Source organism: Nilaparvata lugens, chromosome 7 (assembly GCF_014356525.2).
Source record: "Nilaparvata lugens isolate BPH chromosome 7, ASM1435652v1, whole genome shotgun sequence".
Classification (NCBI taxonomy): domain Eukaryota; kingdom Metazoa; phylum Arthropoda; class Insecta; order Hemiptera; family Delphacidae; genus Nilaparvata; species Nilaparvata lugens.
The window spans coordinates 9,479,524-9,496,942 of NC_052510.1; the positions used below are offsets into that span (position 1 = coordinate 9,479,524).

Genomic DNA, 17,419 nt, shown 5'->3' on the forward strand with positions numbered 1-17,419 from the left:
AATGTATCTCTAAAAAACTCCAAAGAAAATGAAATTCTTACCTTTAAATGTGAAATTTATTACTGTTGCATCAAAAGATCATGAATTGTAATTCAAATTGATAAATGTAAGACTTAATATTTGTAACCAACATTGATAAAAATCAAGAAAGCCATTTCAAGTGTAACCCTGTTTGTACGCAACGTACTAAGCGCAAATAAGGAATTGCTCGAGTCAAACGGTAGACGATTGTCAAGTCACCGAAGTAAAATCACACTCTCACCCAATTTATGTAAAAGCCAAACCAAAGAGTCGAAACTGTAATAACCATGAAAAAATGATGAAAGTCTATATTTGTTGCAAATACTGTTCGAATCTTAAGAAGTAATATGTGAATTTTGTATATTTGTTATAGTTATGGGTCTGCTCATAAGCCACCGTGAATGGAAGTTGTGGAGTTGTTTTAATGAAGGATCCAAAGAGACCTCATTAATTATTGTATTCCGATTGTATCCAATGAAAGGAACAATCAATTATTTATTTTCTCGTAGCCAAAAGTGCACGATATATTGTTTTTAGTGTTAAGTGTTGAGTTTTCGTAGAAGTAAGGAGATGAAATAGTGTATTCATCACAATATCGGATTTTTCAAATAGTCATTGTTTCGACTCGTCTCCCAATTACCTATTTAAAATATCCTGGGGGCTTTTGTGTGATGAATCTTTCAAATAGATCTCATGAAAAGAGAGAAAAATTGTGATTACCTTTTAAAATGAAAGAATTTGCTAAAGGAATAGTTAGCGACCGAGCGATAAAGCTTACTTATCAGTAACTGTATATTTGATAAGAGTACCGTTCTGTACTGAATATTTTTCTAGGAAAATTATTCAATAAAATTATAATTATTTTGCAAATAAAGCACAAATTATTTATGAATCGCTCACTGATTTTGAGGTTACACTTTGTTTACCATCGATCAGATGTTTTTAAAACAGTTCGAACGCAGCTGACTGATTCAAAGTATTGTCAAATGTCACGCTGGCTTCACGTAAGATATAATACCATCTCTAAAAATTATAAAACTATCAATAAAGGATCAAGAATTTCAAATAAAAAAATAAAATGTATGTATTATCGTTGAAATTATTTATTATTTAAGAAATTATATTATATGTCAGGTCTTATTGTAACTAAATAGGTCATAGCATGAAATTATATTATTGATAAAATGGCAGAAATTAATTATAATAATCTCAAACCTAATAAAAATTGTACAAGAGTATTAATTCCTTAACGATTTAATTCAACTGAACCACATGGTAATTAAATCTCTTTGGCCAGCCTAAGCCAATCATAGTGCATAGAAATAGCACCAAGAAGGTGATCGTTTGAAAGCAACACATGTTAATCTATTATCAGACAACAACCCTGCCTTATCAGTTACACTAGCACATGTACATTGTATGAGAAAAACTATGTCTATAAGATTAAGCAGTTTTAAGAATTACATAAATTGAATTATTATTGTAATTAAAGGAATTGTATTCTACTGCTTGCCACTGACGTCATGTTTACGTCACAAGCGTTCTACCAATGGCAAATTTTTATGCAAATTATTACATCGAGATTCTGAGAAGCAAGGTCTAGCCTAGAAGCTTAGAGAAAAGACAGCACTTCCCTTTTGAAATCCTCACCGTGCAGATCTCTTTTTATAGTTACCAAAGACCTATTTGTGAAAACTTCTTGTTCGATTTTAAATGTTCTATTTGTGAGCCGATATTTTAGGCCAATTTATTTGTTATTCGTAAATTTCTGTTTTCATCAATCGATAAATTAAAAGTTTAAAGTAAATTATCCCTTAATTAATTCGGTGAAGGAAATATTAAATTAAAATTCCCCACGTGCTGAAACCGAAGCCTGGATTGCCGCCGATCAAACGATTTTTGATCTAAAGAAGAAAACCACGACCGCCAAGGAAATTCACGTGAGTTATAAGTTTTAAAAGGGGCCCCAATCTACGCTTCGAAAATATTTCAGTGCAGAAAAACATAAATTTTTCTTCGTTAAATTATTGGCCACGCCGACAAGCGCTTTAGCATTTAAGAGTCTAGAATTTATTCATATTAAATTTATAAGAATTTGTAGTTGATTAACTATCCTCCGCTGCCTGAACCACGACCCCGAGCATTTTAAAAAATATTTTCTATAATTCATTTTTCACTATTTTTTCAAACTGTTAAATTTTATCAATCGTAAAATTCTGTTGAATCACGCATGGTATCATGCAAGCACAAGAAAATCTTTAACTGTTCTGTTAATACTAATTATTATCAACCTGTAAATCAAATTCTGAATCTGCACTGTATGATTACATATTTTATTGTAATATATTTCAGTTTTGTTAATTCGCTTTCTGAGTTCGATTATTTCTTAAGCCTGTCAATTATTGTGTCTGATACGTTCTATATCATCAAGAACCGATCGAATACGATCATTGAAATAATTGAATTGAGCTGGATATTGGAACAGGTCTAAGTGGATGTAGCGAGTGGGGTCAGATCGAGATATTTATTCTTTGTCCTTACCTGCTCATATATCAGCTTTTATCTGTTACCTACCTCGACTTTGGAGCGAATGCATCAATTGTACAGCAGAGGCAGCCATAGATCATATAAATTCCTACAATAGAGCTTAAAACCCGACAAGACTCTGTTCTCGAAATATATTCTGAACGATATTTGGTTCAAATACCGTATTTTAATCCTCCAGAACTTATTAGAGACACAGTCCCGTAAATTATCTACATCGGGATTTTTGCTCGACCTGTATGATTTTGTATGCTCACTCTTCACAGGTAATAATTTTAAGGTATCTGTCTTCAGTGTTTAGCGATCGCTACACTGCTTATAAAAATTTCATCACTATACAATTTGTCATTAGAAGAATCAAGGGTGAGCGAGCGTTTAGGCCTCCCGCGATTCCGACAATTGTATTGAGTCTTGTAGTGAATCAATCAGTCTGGTGTACACTCAGCGTCCACACACGCAATTGCAAAATTTATAGCCGCTACACCATTGACTCAGTACAAGATTCACCCTACATGTGTGAAGCCATCAAATACCGCTCCACATGATTTGCCGGCCCAACGTGAGGCATTTGGATACAGCACTACACTACCAAAGTAAGTGCATTTTCACTCCAAAAGTGTTTTTTTTTTTTAAATTCTTGTAACTTATTCATTGTAAAATAACAAACATGTTTCGACACCATTGGTGTCATCTTCAGTATTGAAAAATTCAAAACTTCGAAATTGTAGATTAGGATACACAATAGGGTTGTAAAAAAGTTGGAGACAAATTAATAATTATAAGAATTTGCATTTTTCACACTGAAGATGATACCATTAGTGTCGAAACATGTTTGTTATTCTACAATAGATAAGTGATATTCTTGACAAAATCCCAGTGAACTTGCATTTTTCACACTGAAGATGATACCATTGGTTTCGAAACATGTTTGTTATATTACAATAATAAAGTGATATTCTAGACAAAATCCCAGTGTTTTCATTATAGATAAACAGCTCACCAGCAAACAGCATCTGAAATAAATTGTTGTTGTCAGCTATCGACAACGATTTTTTCTTCATTATATGGGGGAGGATCTGTGGCATTTCTCCATACTTTATTTATTGTTGAAAGAATATAATTATTGGAATACTAAGATCACTATAGTGGTATTGACAACATCAACATCTTATTCTCTCAACAACGAGTTATATTGATGTTGTATGTGTTGTTTGTTGTTGACAGGCGGTCTCTTCCACCCAGCTGATGACAAGCAGGAAGTAGCCCTCCGCTACGCTGTGGAACGCATCAATGCAGACCGCTCGATTCTGCCGCGGTCGCGGCTCTTGGCGCAAATTGAAAAGATCCCTCCGCAGGACAGCTTCCACGCGTCGAAGCGAGGTAGGCATTCATTTGCTTCATTCTTGTTCATACTTGCTGTAGTAGTTAAATTACATGAATGTGCATGGAAAAAAATTGAAGATCCTTAACGTACAGTATTATTACAATTTTATTGTCTTTTTTCTTTAATAATATAAACACTTTTAATATATAATCACTTTTAATATAAATAAAAATATTAATCTGAGTACTTAAATATTAATTATTTATAAGGGTACTCAGATTATTATTTCTATTTATAGTATTATCACAAATCAGATTTATTTTACGTCTATAGTTTATTATCTGTCTCAACCTTGTTCATCTTCGCTGCAGTGGTTATTCGGTAGATTTGCATTGAAGATACGTTTCAAGCTCTCCAACATAGTAAAGACCCAACTTAAATTATCTGTACATAATATGACAGATGAGCTATGCTATTACTGTCTAGTATTGGAATGGTATCCATACAGTAGTTGCTCTACTGTGAGTTGAATAAACCTGAGTTTTGAGCGAAATCCCATGGGAAAAGGAGAAAGCATGGAGACAGAATTAATACAAAAAATTTCTGAATCTCCTGTAATCCATTTCAATCAAATCCATCTATCTTTCTCAATTTTTATGATTCACTGAAATCATTTTAAAAAAACTTCACCCTACATGATGATTGATTGATTAGTTGCCATTATCAGGACGGAGTTAGGACTCCTGGACCTCTCTGCCACACAACCCTATGATTTTGAGTGTTAACAATTGATTGAGTGTTATTTATTGTGAATAGAATGTGAAGTACAATTGCACTCATTCAGAATAAATAAACTGACATGATAGATTTCATTTTCTCATGAGCTTGAGGACAACAATGTTCAGCCAAGGTGGACTTTTACCTGAAGAACATTGACTAAAAATTCTCTCTCCATAAACTTAGCTGGATTTTTTATTAACTTACACAGGTCTCCTTGCAAAATAATAATCATACAGTGCCTACTCAAGCAACATAATTCTCACGCAAATTTCCATGAACTTAAGCATACAAAGTTTCATTCCCAACATAATACTCATGCAGTGTCTGTGCAAGCCTGACAACTCTTGAACTTCAAACTGAGCATGAAATAAGAAAACTTTGCACTCATGAGGACGAGCTTAGCAGACTGCAAGATTGCGACACACTTTAAAAAGATTTCCACCGAAATCCAGCTGCGTCTCCTTGAAGGAGAAAACGTTCTGGGTCGTGACTTCAGAAGTTTTTCCAAGTCTAACTCCTCCAAAAGTTGCCAGAGCTCCAATGACATCCCGTTTGGAAATCAAACAAACAGCTAAAATTAGAACATTCCGCTCCAAACTCTTTTTATGCTTCTGATATTACATCACTCACAACATTCTACCTTTGTCACATATTTATTTCCAGATGCATATATTCTTATTAACTTTTTGGTGAGGGCAACTCTAATATTTATCAGGTTCAATGATATCAATGTCATTTATTACGTTGAAACATATTGTGAATAGAAGTTTTCCATAAAAGGTACTCAGATTTTCTATTTCCTAATACATGCATTCTTATATGACAATTTTCATTATCTGAATCATACAAATGCTATGAATTAAGCAAATTTTGATGATAATTTATTCATTTAATGTCATACATGAATATGAATACATGTGATACATGAATATCATGTATAGTCTTCATCGAGAAATATGAACTGTTTGAATAATTCGCTTAGTTCAGGATGTTGGCTATCCTGAGGTGAAAACACAATAATTTGATGACTTATCTGATTTATATTCATAAAACCCTGGGTTTAGATGCTAGTGGCATGATCTCCAGTTGAATCAATTAGTCTGAAACATCTCTGAGTATTGTGTTGAGTTTCTCGAACTCACATCAAACTGAAATCAAAATTCTGCACAAAAGTGTATAATTTTTATAAAATCACTTCGCTTATATGGGCTACTTGATTCAAACGAAAACAACATAAAAACTTTGAGCACTTTTTTATTAAAAACTTGAAACTACTTTAACGACTAGTTTTTAAATGACCTATGGTCGAAACTAATCGTTAAAATATTTTAAAGTTTTTAATAAAAGGCTACTAAAAGTTTTAATATTGTTTTTTATTTATAATATCAAGTATAAGAGTTGTGCAGTTTCGAGGACACTGTAGGTTCAAAACACTGTTTTCTATAGTAATAAGAAAATACAGTATTTTTGAACGTTAATTGCTTTTTCTGAAACGTGATTGATTGTAAGTTTGCTCATGAGATTGCCTTCTATTCGGAACGCCCGGCGTATCCAAAGCACTCGTTCAATGTTCGAGAAAATACATATTGAAAACAACATTTTCTAGTATTACAGTATCAGATTCAATAAACAATGTGGTTGAATCGTAATGGAAGCAATATCTGATATAGCACGGGGAATGTAGGTTACATTGATAGTTTACGAATTATGATCAATGACGGTTGAGTTTGAGATACTCAAGTACTTATTTCCAAGTCCCACTGAATAATCCCCACACCAAGCCAACACCGCAGTAAAGAGTTCTCCAATAAATTACTTTCAAATCCTGTAATATTTCCTTTTTTATTATCCTGTTCCTCTTCCTTCTCCTTCCCTTCATCCTTCCTCCTTTTCTGTCTGGCAAACGAAAACAATGCTAATTTCCGCCCCTGAGCCCACAAATTGCTCGGACGAATTCAAGAGAAAATATTGTAGCTTTTCCAACTGAAACTTTTCCGTGCTACTCTGGGAGACTGGAAAACTTTCGTACCGTGTATTTATGCTGAGTTCGCTTTCTGTCGCGTCAGCCGGAAAACCTCCAATTATTTCTTTTCTATAGCTAATGAGGAAGGTGATTTCAATTAGCAGAACAGCTACTATACGAAAAATATGCTATTCAATTATATTTCTATTGGAATCAGAAATTCCCATCTTCAAGATAGAATTCTGAATTTTCAAATGAATGAGAGAGAACAAAAATATTCCGCTGTATTTACCTTCGAGCTCATTTTCTTCAGAGAACTTCAAAACTTATTCACATCAGCACTCAATATTCAAATTGAATGATGATTGAGGAGATATTATGATAAGAAATCATTTTTGATCTCTCTCTCTTTCTCTCTCCCTCGTATCTTTTTTATAGTTAAAATTGAAATTGAAATTTATTTGCCAAATAATTTTACATACATTTCTACAATCACAAAATGATAGGTTACAGTGTAAATAGTAATAAAGTTAACAAAAGTACAAAATTATAGAAGAATACAGTACAATGAAATTAACAAGATTATGTGATAATATTAAGCAAAGTGATAATAAAATTTTGGCTCTACTGGCAAAAGTATCACTTGAATGACAGTAGTGGGTTAAATTCAAATCAAATCAAATCAAATAACTTTTTATTCACAAAACATAATACAAATTCATTAAATTAGAAAGTAATTATATAATAATTCACATAATGAATTGGATTCAATGATCGTTATCGCACTGTAATAGAATTGGACTCAACACGAGCTTTATTCGACATTAAATATGTGTCTGAGTAACAGAGATAACAGATTATAAATATTACAGCTGTTTTATCATCACAATCTTCCCCCCTTAATATAAATCGGCACTCGTGGGGTATGGGGCGAGCTGGCGAAGTGAGACTGTCGATTCTCTGCCGTCGTTGTGGCGAACAAACGCATATTCAGGGTTACTCTCGATTAATTCAACTTTTTCAACTTGCGATTCTTGTTTTGAGTTTTTTGTCATCTTCTTCAACCATACTGGTCCAGGTGTCAATAGCCAGGTTGGTAATGGTTTTCCATTACTTGAGATTCTTGCATGTAAAAACATCCGCTCATGTGGTGTGCAGTTGGTGCTTGTGCATAATAGGGAACGAATAGAGTTAAGGGCATCGGGGAGAACTTGTTCCCAGTGACTGTTGTTATATTAAGGGGGGAAGATTGTGATGATAAAACAGCTGTAATATTTATAATCTGTTATCTCTGTTACTAAGACACATATTTAATGTCGAATAAATTGTAATAGAATTGAACTCAACACGAGCTTTATTCGACATTAAATATGTGTCTTAGTAACAGAGATAACAGATTATAAATATTACAGCTGTTTTATCATCACACGCACATTCTAATTTATTCCTGAATTCAATCAAGTTTAAAATCAATTGAATAGAAATGGAAGACGAGTTTATGAATAGGGGGAAAACTTAATTGCTCCTCATTTCATGGAAACGAGTTATTGGTTGATGACGATGATAATAATATCATTTTTTTTCAATAGTCATCTTTGTAATAACAAATTCCATGATTCTACAAAAAGATAATTTTTCATTACAGAGTTGAATGTTCAGAGTTCTCTAAACAATTTGTAATTGTTATACATTCTCTCTCGCCAAAAAAAGTGCTATCATTCAACAGGAATGTAATTAGAATAATTGTTATTCCTTTGTCATGAAGCACGCCGCTTTCTGAAAAAAACAGTTACTGTGTCTCTCATCCGAACCTAATAATCAATCTGAATTAATACTCTGATAGCTCCAGCATTTCAACTCATCACTGAAAATTTGATCTCTGATGTTCTTAATTTATTGCATTACATTTATATTTATGGGGAAATGAATAAAATATTATATTTTTCCATATCATTCGGCTCTATCGTTTTCCTGATCTGCCTCTTCATATTTCCATCAATTCACCTGATCACATTAAAAAAATGCTCTCTTGAACATCTTCTTGTCCATTTACTTTATGCAAGTTGGGATCAGTATTATGAATGAAGAATCTTGTTTTAATGTAACAATATAGGAATAATAATTATTGAAATCTTGCAACAATGAGTATGCCAAAACAGGCGGATAAGTGAATAACTACAAGACAATCTATTTCGGACTATGTGTAACCCTATCTAAATTTGGGAGAGGAAGGTGCAAGGTGAAGGGGTGCAAGGTTACCTTATTAAGAAGGTTACATTTTCTCTCCCTATTATTCTGATTATTTACCTATTGTATGAATGAATTAATAATAGATGAATGAATGAATTGTAAACAAGACTCGTTTTGTGACCACACCTCTTCGATCCCTATTAAAAGAGTATAGCCAAACTCATTCTTAGACTCTGTTTGATTTCTCCTGATTCATCGCCATCGTGAGAAATACACAACTTGAATTTCTGCCAATAGGTGGCAGCACTTGATGGATCAAGTCCAGTCGACTCTCTCTAGATTAGACAGTTTCTAATCTTACTCTTGACTCCGCCTACTCTTCCCCTGGTTGGTCGACAGCGTGAGAAATACAAAACTTGGAATTTTTCCGATAGGTGGCAGCACTTATTGGATAACTGATTTTCTCTCGATTCTCTTCTAATTGGGTATTGACTTTGAGTTCAAAATTGAGTTGTTTCCAGTGTGATTTGTTGAGTGGTAATTCAAAGTTGAATGTTGGAGACTATTAAAATATCCTAACTCCACTTATTCAAAGATATTTTCATCTTCATTTCCATTTTTAGACTTTGATACAATTCGTATGAAATATTCAACTTTCAATTATGTTTTTTGTAAGTTTCTTGTAAGAGTCATGATTTATTTTTATGTCAACGTTTGTGGTACATATATGAGGAATCTCCGGTAAGGGAAAATAGCTTTCTATAGAAATCGGGATTACAAAATGAAGATCCAATTACTTTGGAATTACATTATTTAGAAAGATTTTCCAAGATTTCCACTGATGTGATTATGTTTCAAGCTTTTTTTTCATTATTTTCAATTTCTTTTTCGAATCACAGATTTCGTGAGGGAATATTAAGCTAGGTTTGACAAATTCTATCAAAAACCATGTGTGCGAGCTCATAGATTGAGAGACGAATCAATATTGATCCAAGTATTATTTGTTCACGACTTATGAAGATGTATTCAAGGTACCTCATTTTCATAATTTTTTTTTCAGTTTGTCATCTGCTGCGCAGCGGAGTGGCGGCCATATTTGGTCCGCAGTCAGGTCAGACAGCCAGTCACGTGCAGTCGATCTGTGACACCATGGAGATCCCACACCTAGAGACCAGGTGGGACTACCGTCTGCGAAGAGAGAGCTGTCTTGTGAATCTCTATCCTCACCCTACTACTTTATCCAAGGTACGTCATAACGACATCAAAATTCAATTGAATATGATCATATAATTCACTTTTTTATGTATTTGAACACGACATGCAGTCAATTATTAAGTAAATAATTAAAAACTTTTACTTACCGACTGAAGTACTTTCAATCGTCTAGCGATCATTTTCAACAGTGCAGACCGAAATGTTTTGATGGTTAGGAAGATTTGTGGTGTTCAAGAAACCATCATCATATAATTCTTTATTCTGCATTGATTGATACAATAAGTGCATCATCAAAATGATAGGGAGAGAAAAAAATGGTACCTTATGCTATTCCTCTCCCAACTTTAGATAAGGTTATACATAGTCCGAAATAGGTTAAGTCTTGTAGGTAAATGCATCTATTCTACACAATGAATTATCAATACCTTTGATTGAAAACAAGATTTTTGATAATTTTGACACTAACTCATTGATATCGGGCAATTCATAACATTGATTCAACTTGGGGTGACAACTTCTTAGGATGCATCAAATTCTAGAGACAAAAATATAGCTATCGTAGATACTAACTGTATCCATCATCTATGATACGTCGACTGTTGTAATTCATACAACTGTCTCTCTCTCTTTATCTTTCTCTGAAGATAAGAGAAAACTATTCATACATTGTTTGTCTATATTTCTGACTAGCAGGTTACTCGTGCTCCGCAAGGGTCGAATTGAAAACTTGACAAACTGAGTTATTTTTAAAATAATTTAAATTTATTTGGACAATTTATTTTATGAAATTGGGATGAAAAGAAGTTTTGGTGTAGTCTATTTCTTTGTCCTTAAATTGATTGTAAATGATAAATGAATAACTTTTTTTATGAAGTAATGTATTGGGAATCTATTCTCCAACTTATCTTTATTCTTTATTGATTGATACAATAAGTACATCATCAAAATGATAGGGAGAAGAAAAATAAGGTAACCTTGTGCTATTCCTCCCCCAAATTTAGATAGGTTACACATAGTCCGGAATAGGTTAAGTCTTGTAGTTTTTCACTTCACAAAATTTGCAGTCCTCAATTATTTACAACGTAGATTTTTAAATTTAGATGCTTAAAAACCAAACATAGAAGAAATATTTCACATTAGTATCACTAAAATAGGAAATATTCACATACTTTGCAGGACCAAAAATCAAACTTAATACTCTTGAAGCACAGCTGGATAATATGATATCACCTTCCACAGAACAGTCCACAAATCACGTATTTGAGATCCTCCAATCAACTCGAATCATCATTCCAGCCAATTTCAACTCACATCCTTGATTACAGGCCCCTCAAAAATAATCAGGATAAAGTATCGGGAACTGTTCTACCCGTGCAATCGAACCAAGCCCCTATTAATGATATATCCCTTATCAAAAACACTCCCCCTATCAATAACTCTCCCCTATTAGTTACAGCTGAACTCAGTTCCGGAAGCAAAATATTCTCAAACGAGGAAGCGACTGAAGACACCCAGGGGAAGTACTTGAACGTTAATTAACATTTGCATTATTAATTAGCCAGTAATGCACTTGCAAATGGAATTACTGAGGTGTGCTAGCTCACTCCAGACTCCACTCTTCCAACCGTCATACAGTGAGATTCACTTTAAACTGTCAGCATTCCTAATAAATAACATCAATGCTTCCCATAAGACCAATGCTGACAGTTTGAAATTCACTTTCAACTGTCAGAACTCCTCATAAATAGCATTGAAGCTCCCCATTCAACCAATTATGACAGTTTAAAATGAATTACCCTATAGAGGGGTTCGTTTCCAGCATGAAACACACGAAATTCTCTCCCATTATATTGATTTCGTGAGTATTCACTCCACTCTATTGAATACATTCAAGGCACTCAATGAATGCAAATAATTATACCGAAATTATTATGCTAATCCAATCCAGTAATTGGGCGAGCGACCTGTAATTAGCTATTATGTTCAGCCGATAATTATCTATTTGGAATTGGAATACAGTTCAGCAGACTTTCAACAACTTTTCCTGAGAGGTTAGTGGAAGAGGTGAGATGGAAGAGAGGGCAGAGATTGTTTTTGTCTTGTTTATCAATTAAATTCAGCTACAAAACTATGAATAGAGATAGTATGTTTCTATCCATTTATCCATTAATTTTAATAATGCAAAACATTTCTACTGATAACGTTCGTTTTGAGAGCCGTTGTCGAGGATCGATGTCGACTCTCGATTCCTCCTGACGAGTATCGAAGTCAAAGTCGATTCTCCATTACTCAAGGATGCTTGATAGATCTTATTATTTATATCACCTTGAAATATATTATTAGGAATAACTGTGATAACAATTGTATTTTTCTATCCATTTATTCAATCACTTTTAATAATGCAAAAAATTTCTACTGATAACGTTCGTTTTGTGAGCTGTTGTCGAGGATCGATGTCGACTCTCGATTCCTCCTGACGAGTATCGACGTCAAAGTCGATTCTCGATTCCTCAAGGATTCTTGTGGATCTAATAATTTGTCCTTAAAATCGTATAAATAAGATAAAATATATCTTAGCTTGAAAGATATTATTGTTTAATCCCATTGTTCATTGATTTAATGACCAATAAATCAAGTTGTCTGGTCTCCAACCATGCAACCGTTTCTGTAGGATTATCAACAGATACTTTTATAGAAAATAGTTCTCATTCTCGTCTTAGGGCCATATGCTAACACTACGTTTAACGCTAAACCACGTTTACTGATAGATATGGTTGCATTTATTATAATGTGTTTCATAACGAGCTGACATTTCTCCGTTTAAACCGAGTATCTGCATACAAGCCTCATTCAATGAAATATTCAGGCGTTTTCTACTAAGAGACCAGTACGGTTATTTGGAGCGACTCAGAAGAATTTGAATATTTGAAATTTTTCATTATAAGTAGACTATACCATGATAAACGTTTTCTATCCTGAATGCCGTATTTAATATGATAGCATTAAATCAAGTTATGTTGAACGGTACGGTACTTTATTTTCCACTGTTGACAGTCCACAATTACGACAATGAAAAACTACTTCATTAAACACAATCATCCTCCGTTTTAAATCACATTAATTAAACCTAGACTCCCTCCACCCTCATTTCAGTCTGCTCAAACTTTAATTAAATAGATAAATTGTATCAACAGAAGTATGGAATTTCATCTCATTTCCACCAGCTATCCCATTATACTGTGCGTTGTTGAAACGTACTTCCATTTGATAATATTGAATTGTATGCGCTGAAACTTCCAGCAACTGGTCTCTAGTGAGATTGACTTTGAACTGACAGCATTGTTTGAATTGGAAGTATTGATGTTGATTCATAAGGCATGCTGACAGTATCAAGTGAATCTTGCTATAGAGGGAGTATCTACATGGAGTCAGCATTGTTTAAATGAGAAGTGTTGATGTTGATTCATAAGGAATTCTGACAGTTTAAAGTGAATCTCACAACAGAGGAAGCATCATGAAGTGTGAAGAGAAAGTTTCGAAATTTTTGCAATTAGCTAACGAATCAACAGAGGAAGCGAAGAGCTCCAAACAATATACGAAGAAAAGTCGAAAACAAATGCAACAACAGACAAGTGCGAAATGTCTATTTAATTAATCGGAGCTCAATACTACGCAACATTCGTGTGTCTGTGTGTGTGTGTGTATTGGTGTGAGTAAAACCTATACAGGTCAGGTTGGGTCCTTCATTTGTCCAATATCGGCTTTCTACAAATTAAGCCCAAGTAGGCTAGCAACAAAGTACCAAAGAATAAAAGAAAGCACCTCCAATAGAATACCACCGGTACAAATCTTTTTTCTCTCGTCTAAATAAAAGAGGACTTGAAATGCTTTTCCCGGTCCCAGAGAATGATAGAATCAGCATTGGTTCAACGTGGAGCAATGATGTTTTCTTTAAAGATTGGTGACAGTTTGCAGTGACTCCTTCTAAAGGACTGAGAGACCTTTCACGCACTCTCTGTTAATGTCGTGTATAAAGGACAAAGAATTTATTTCAGTGGTGGTGTTTTCATCATTGGTTCCCCGTGTAGCGTATACTTCACCTGCGACAGTTTGTTGTTTAGTAGTTAGTGGATGTTCGTTGTTTGTAGAGATTCTCTTATCACCGATTGGCTCACTTACTGGAATGAGATTTCTGTTGAAGATGGATAGATTCGATAGAAAGGAATAGTTGCAAGTCTTTGTTCCAGTTGCACAAAAGCCGGATAAATTTTAACCGTGATTGATTCCACGTGAACCAACCAGAGAAGCCGTCTTTTCAAAAGAGTCTTCCTTGATTGGTTCTCGTGAAATTATTCATTATTAACATTAACGGGCTTCAGTGAAACCGGGACTTTGATAAAGTAACAAAATATATGTGATTGTGACGTCTTATGTTCAATTATGAACTAAGATAAAAGTAATCTCTCATACTGAATAGCTGAGTAGTCTAAGAGTGGTAACACTTTGTTTTGAGTTAAATCTTATCAATTGAATATAAATAACATTAGAAGCAATATTTATTTATTCAATCAATTCTTCACGGTACAACACCAATTTTACAAGAAAAATAACTGTAGAAAAACATATACATGCAAGAAAGTATGAATAATATAGGCTACAACATTTGAATGTGTTTATGTTTTTGAAGGGACGGATTCAAAGATCCAAAGGTTCAAATAACCTCACACGTCAACCGAAATGATAGACTATAAATAAAATAAGCAAGAAATACAAGAACAAAATACATGAAAAACATAGTTAACATGAAATATAGATCAAAAGCGATAAAAATCATAATAGAGGAACAATGGGAGCAAACAACAAAAAAAGAAACACAAAAATCCCAGAAGCAGAACTCTCTTCATAATATTCTCCTGAAATATTTCAGGGACACCCCAAAGAAATATAGTTTGAGTTGAACTTCATCCATTGAATTTAATTGGTTCTTTATTGATTCATACAATAAATACATCATCGAAAAGATAGGAAGAGAAAAAATAAGGTAACCTTTTGCTATTTGTAACGAATAGACGCGAGAATAGTTTTAGTGAGTTTCACAATGAGTTTAGTTTGTTTTTAATCCTTCAATAAATATGATACGTGAAGAGTTTTCTCAATAACTCACATTAAAATCGAATTCTATTTCAAATACGTTGATTGCTCATTGGAAATGAATTTTTTTCGTACTGCATGCATGACCACTTTTCACCATTTAAAGATCAATATTAATTTTTTTATAATTTCATGAAAACCGTTCTTATTACAGAAATATACAAGAATAACTTTCCTCCAAATTTTATTTTACATTGAAAAATATTAATTTCACTCAAATCGGTTCACTGATACTAATGCAGCAATTGCTCAAAATGCCGTCCTTCAACTTGATTACACAGTCTGCACCTTTCAATCATGGACCGTCGAACTGCTATAAAAGCATTTTCATCATCTTGAATGGCACCTGCTGCAGCAACCACTCTTGCCACAAGGTCTTCTTCGTTTTCTACTGGCGTGCTGTAAACAAGGTCTTTCATATGGCCCCAGAAAAAAAAATCTAAAGGGTTGAGGTCAGGTGAACGTGCGGGCCACGGTACTGGTCCACCCCGCCCAATCCACCGCTGACGATAGGTCATGTTCAGAAAGTCCGTAACAACATTTCCGAAATGAGCAGGGGCACCATCATGTTGAAACCAAATATTATATCTGTTTGCAAGAGGCACATCTTCCAAAAGTTCTGGTAGTATGTCTCTTAAAAAAGTAATGTACGTGGGAGAATTCAGACGATTAGGAAGAATGTATGGTCCAATCACGCGATTACCTAAGATACCCGCCCAAACATTCAGCGAAAATCTATGCTGATAACCACGCACTTTGACCTCATGAGGATTGTCTAAGGCCCAGACGTGACTGTTGCGAGAGTTGAAGATTCCTTCTCTTGTAAAGCTGGACTCATCGGTAAATAACACATTTTCTAGAAAATTTGGTTGGATAATGTCTTGCTGAAGAAACCAACGGGCACAGTTTACTCTTGGCTCATAGTCGCGTTCAACCAATGAGTGAACTTTTTGAAAGCGGAAGGGGTGAAGTCTTTCCTTGTTTAGTACACGCCACACAGAAGAAGCACTTGAATTGATTTGCTTTGCAACTGCTCTCGTACTCGTTCTAGGATTGAAATCGAATTTCTGCAATACTTCCTCTTCAAAAGCAACATTTCGAACTGCTCGAGGCCTACCAGCAATTACCCTGTTCCGTTCAAATGAACCAACTTCTCTCAGCCGATTGTGAGTTCTTGTGAACACCTTGTCGGAAGGGAGACGGCGGTTTGGAAATGCAGCTGCATACATTCTTCTTGCTTCGGTCGCATTGCCAAGAGCTGCTCCATACATGAAGTGAATATCGGTGTACTCCAGCGAACTAAATTCCATTACAATAATTAAATATTTGTGTAGAAGCAACGTAAGAAAATATTGAAACTGGAAATTTAAGATAGAAATAAGACCTAGGAAACGTGAGACTAAGAAATAGGAAGCACTACATCTGGTTCTTTACTTTTAATGAAACAACAATACTTTTACAAGACAAACATTATCATCTGAAAACCATTGTAAAATCATCTGTTTGCCCATATGGAGCCATACCGAGTTTCAAAGCTTCATCTTAAATACATCTGGAATTAAAAAATTAATATTGATCTTTAAATGGTGAAAAGTGGTCATGCATGCAGTACGAAAAAATTAATTTCTCTGTTATTCTTCGACCAATCTTAATAAATTAGGTATCATTGGAATTGTGAAAAAATTTGCTAACTTTTTTGTCTCTTGTAAATTTTCTGTAAAATGGACGGTTTTCGAGATATTCGCCATCAAAAATTTAAAATGGCCGCCATTTTGAAAAATTTCAACGAAAAATTTTTTTTTTATTTTTATAGTTGAGTCTTTATAGCATAAATATTCATGCCAAATTTCAGATCAATACAACATTTCGTTCTTGAGATAAAAATTTTTAAGTGAAAAAAACAAAATGGCAGCTATAAGGATAACCGCTGAGTTTTGGACACTTCAAATATGACATTTGTTGACTTTTATCAAATACTGGAGTGGAATAATAATTTGAATTATGAAAAATTAAACAATTTTGACATAATCATACACCAATATCATTACTATAACCAATTATAATAATATCATAGAGAGACAATAGCGTAAGTAGATATCCCATGGTATAGTGCGTTTATGTTGTAACTTTTACTGTTATTTCAAGCTGATTACTGTCGATTATTGTAGATTTTACTGTTTTGTTGGGGTGAGTGTATGAACGGCACAGACTACGAGCGTCACAGCTTCACG

The 17,419-nt window shown here is 34.0% G+C and overlaps 1 protein-coding gene across 6 annotated transcripts in view; it reads left to right on the plus strand.

Moving 5' to 3' along the window:
- LOC111057584 (glutamate receptor ionotropic, kainate 2) overlaps positions 1 to 17,419 on the plus strand; it is a 208,988-nt gene that overhangs the window by 125,574 nt on the left and 65,995 nt on the right. For all 6 annotated transcript variants that reach the window (XM_039433629.1, XM_039433631.1, XM_039433632.1 and 3 more), the window contains exons 3-4: positions 3,790 to 3,945; positions 9,883 to 10,067. In XM_039433629.1, the coding sequence (XP_039289563.1) occupies positions 3,790 to 3,945; positions 9,883 to 10,067 (341 nt within the window). The remainder of the gene's footprint in view (positions 1 to 3,789; positions 3,946 to 9,882; positions 10,068 to 17,419) is intronic.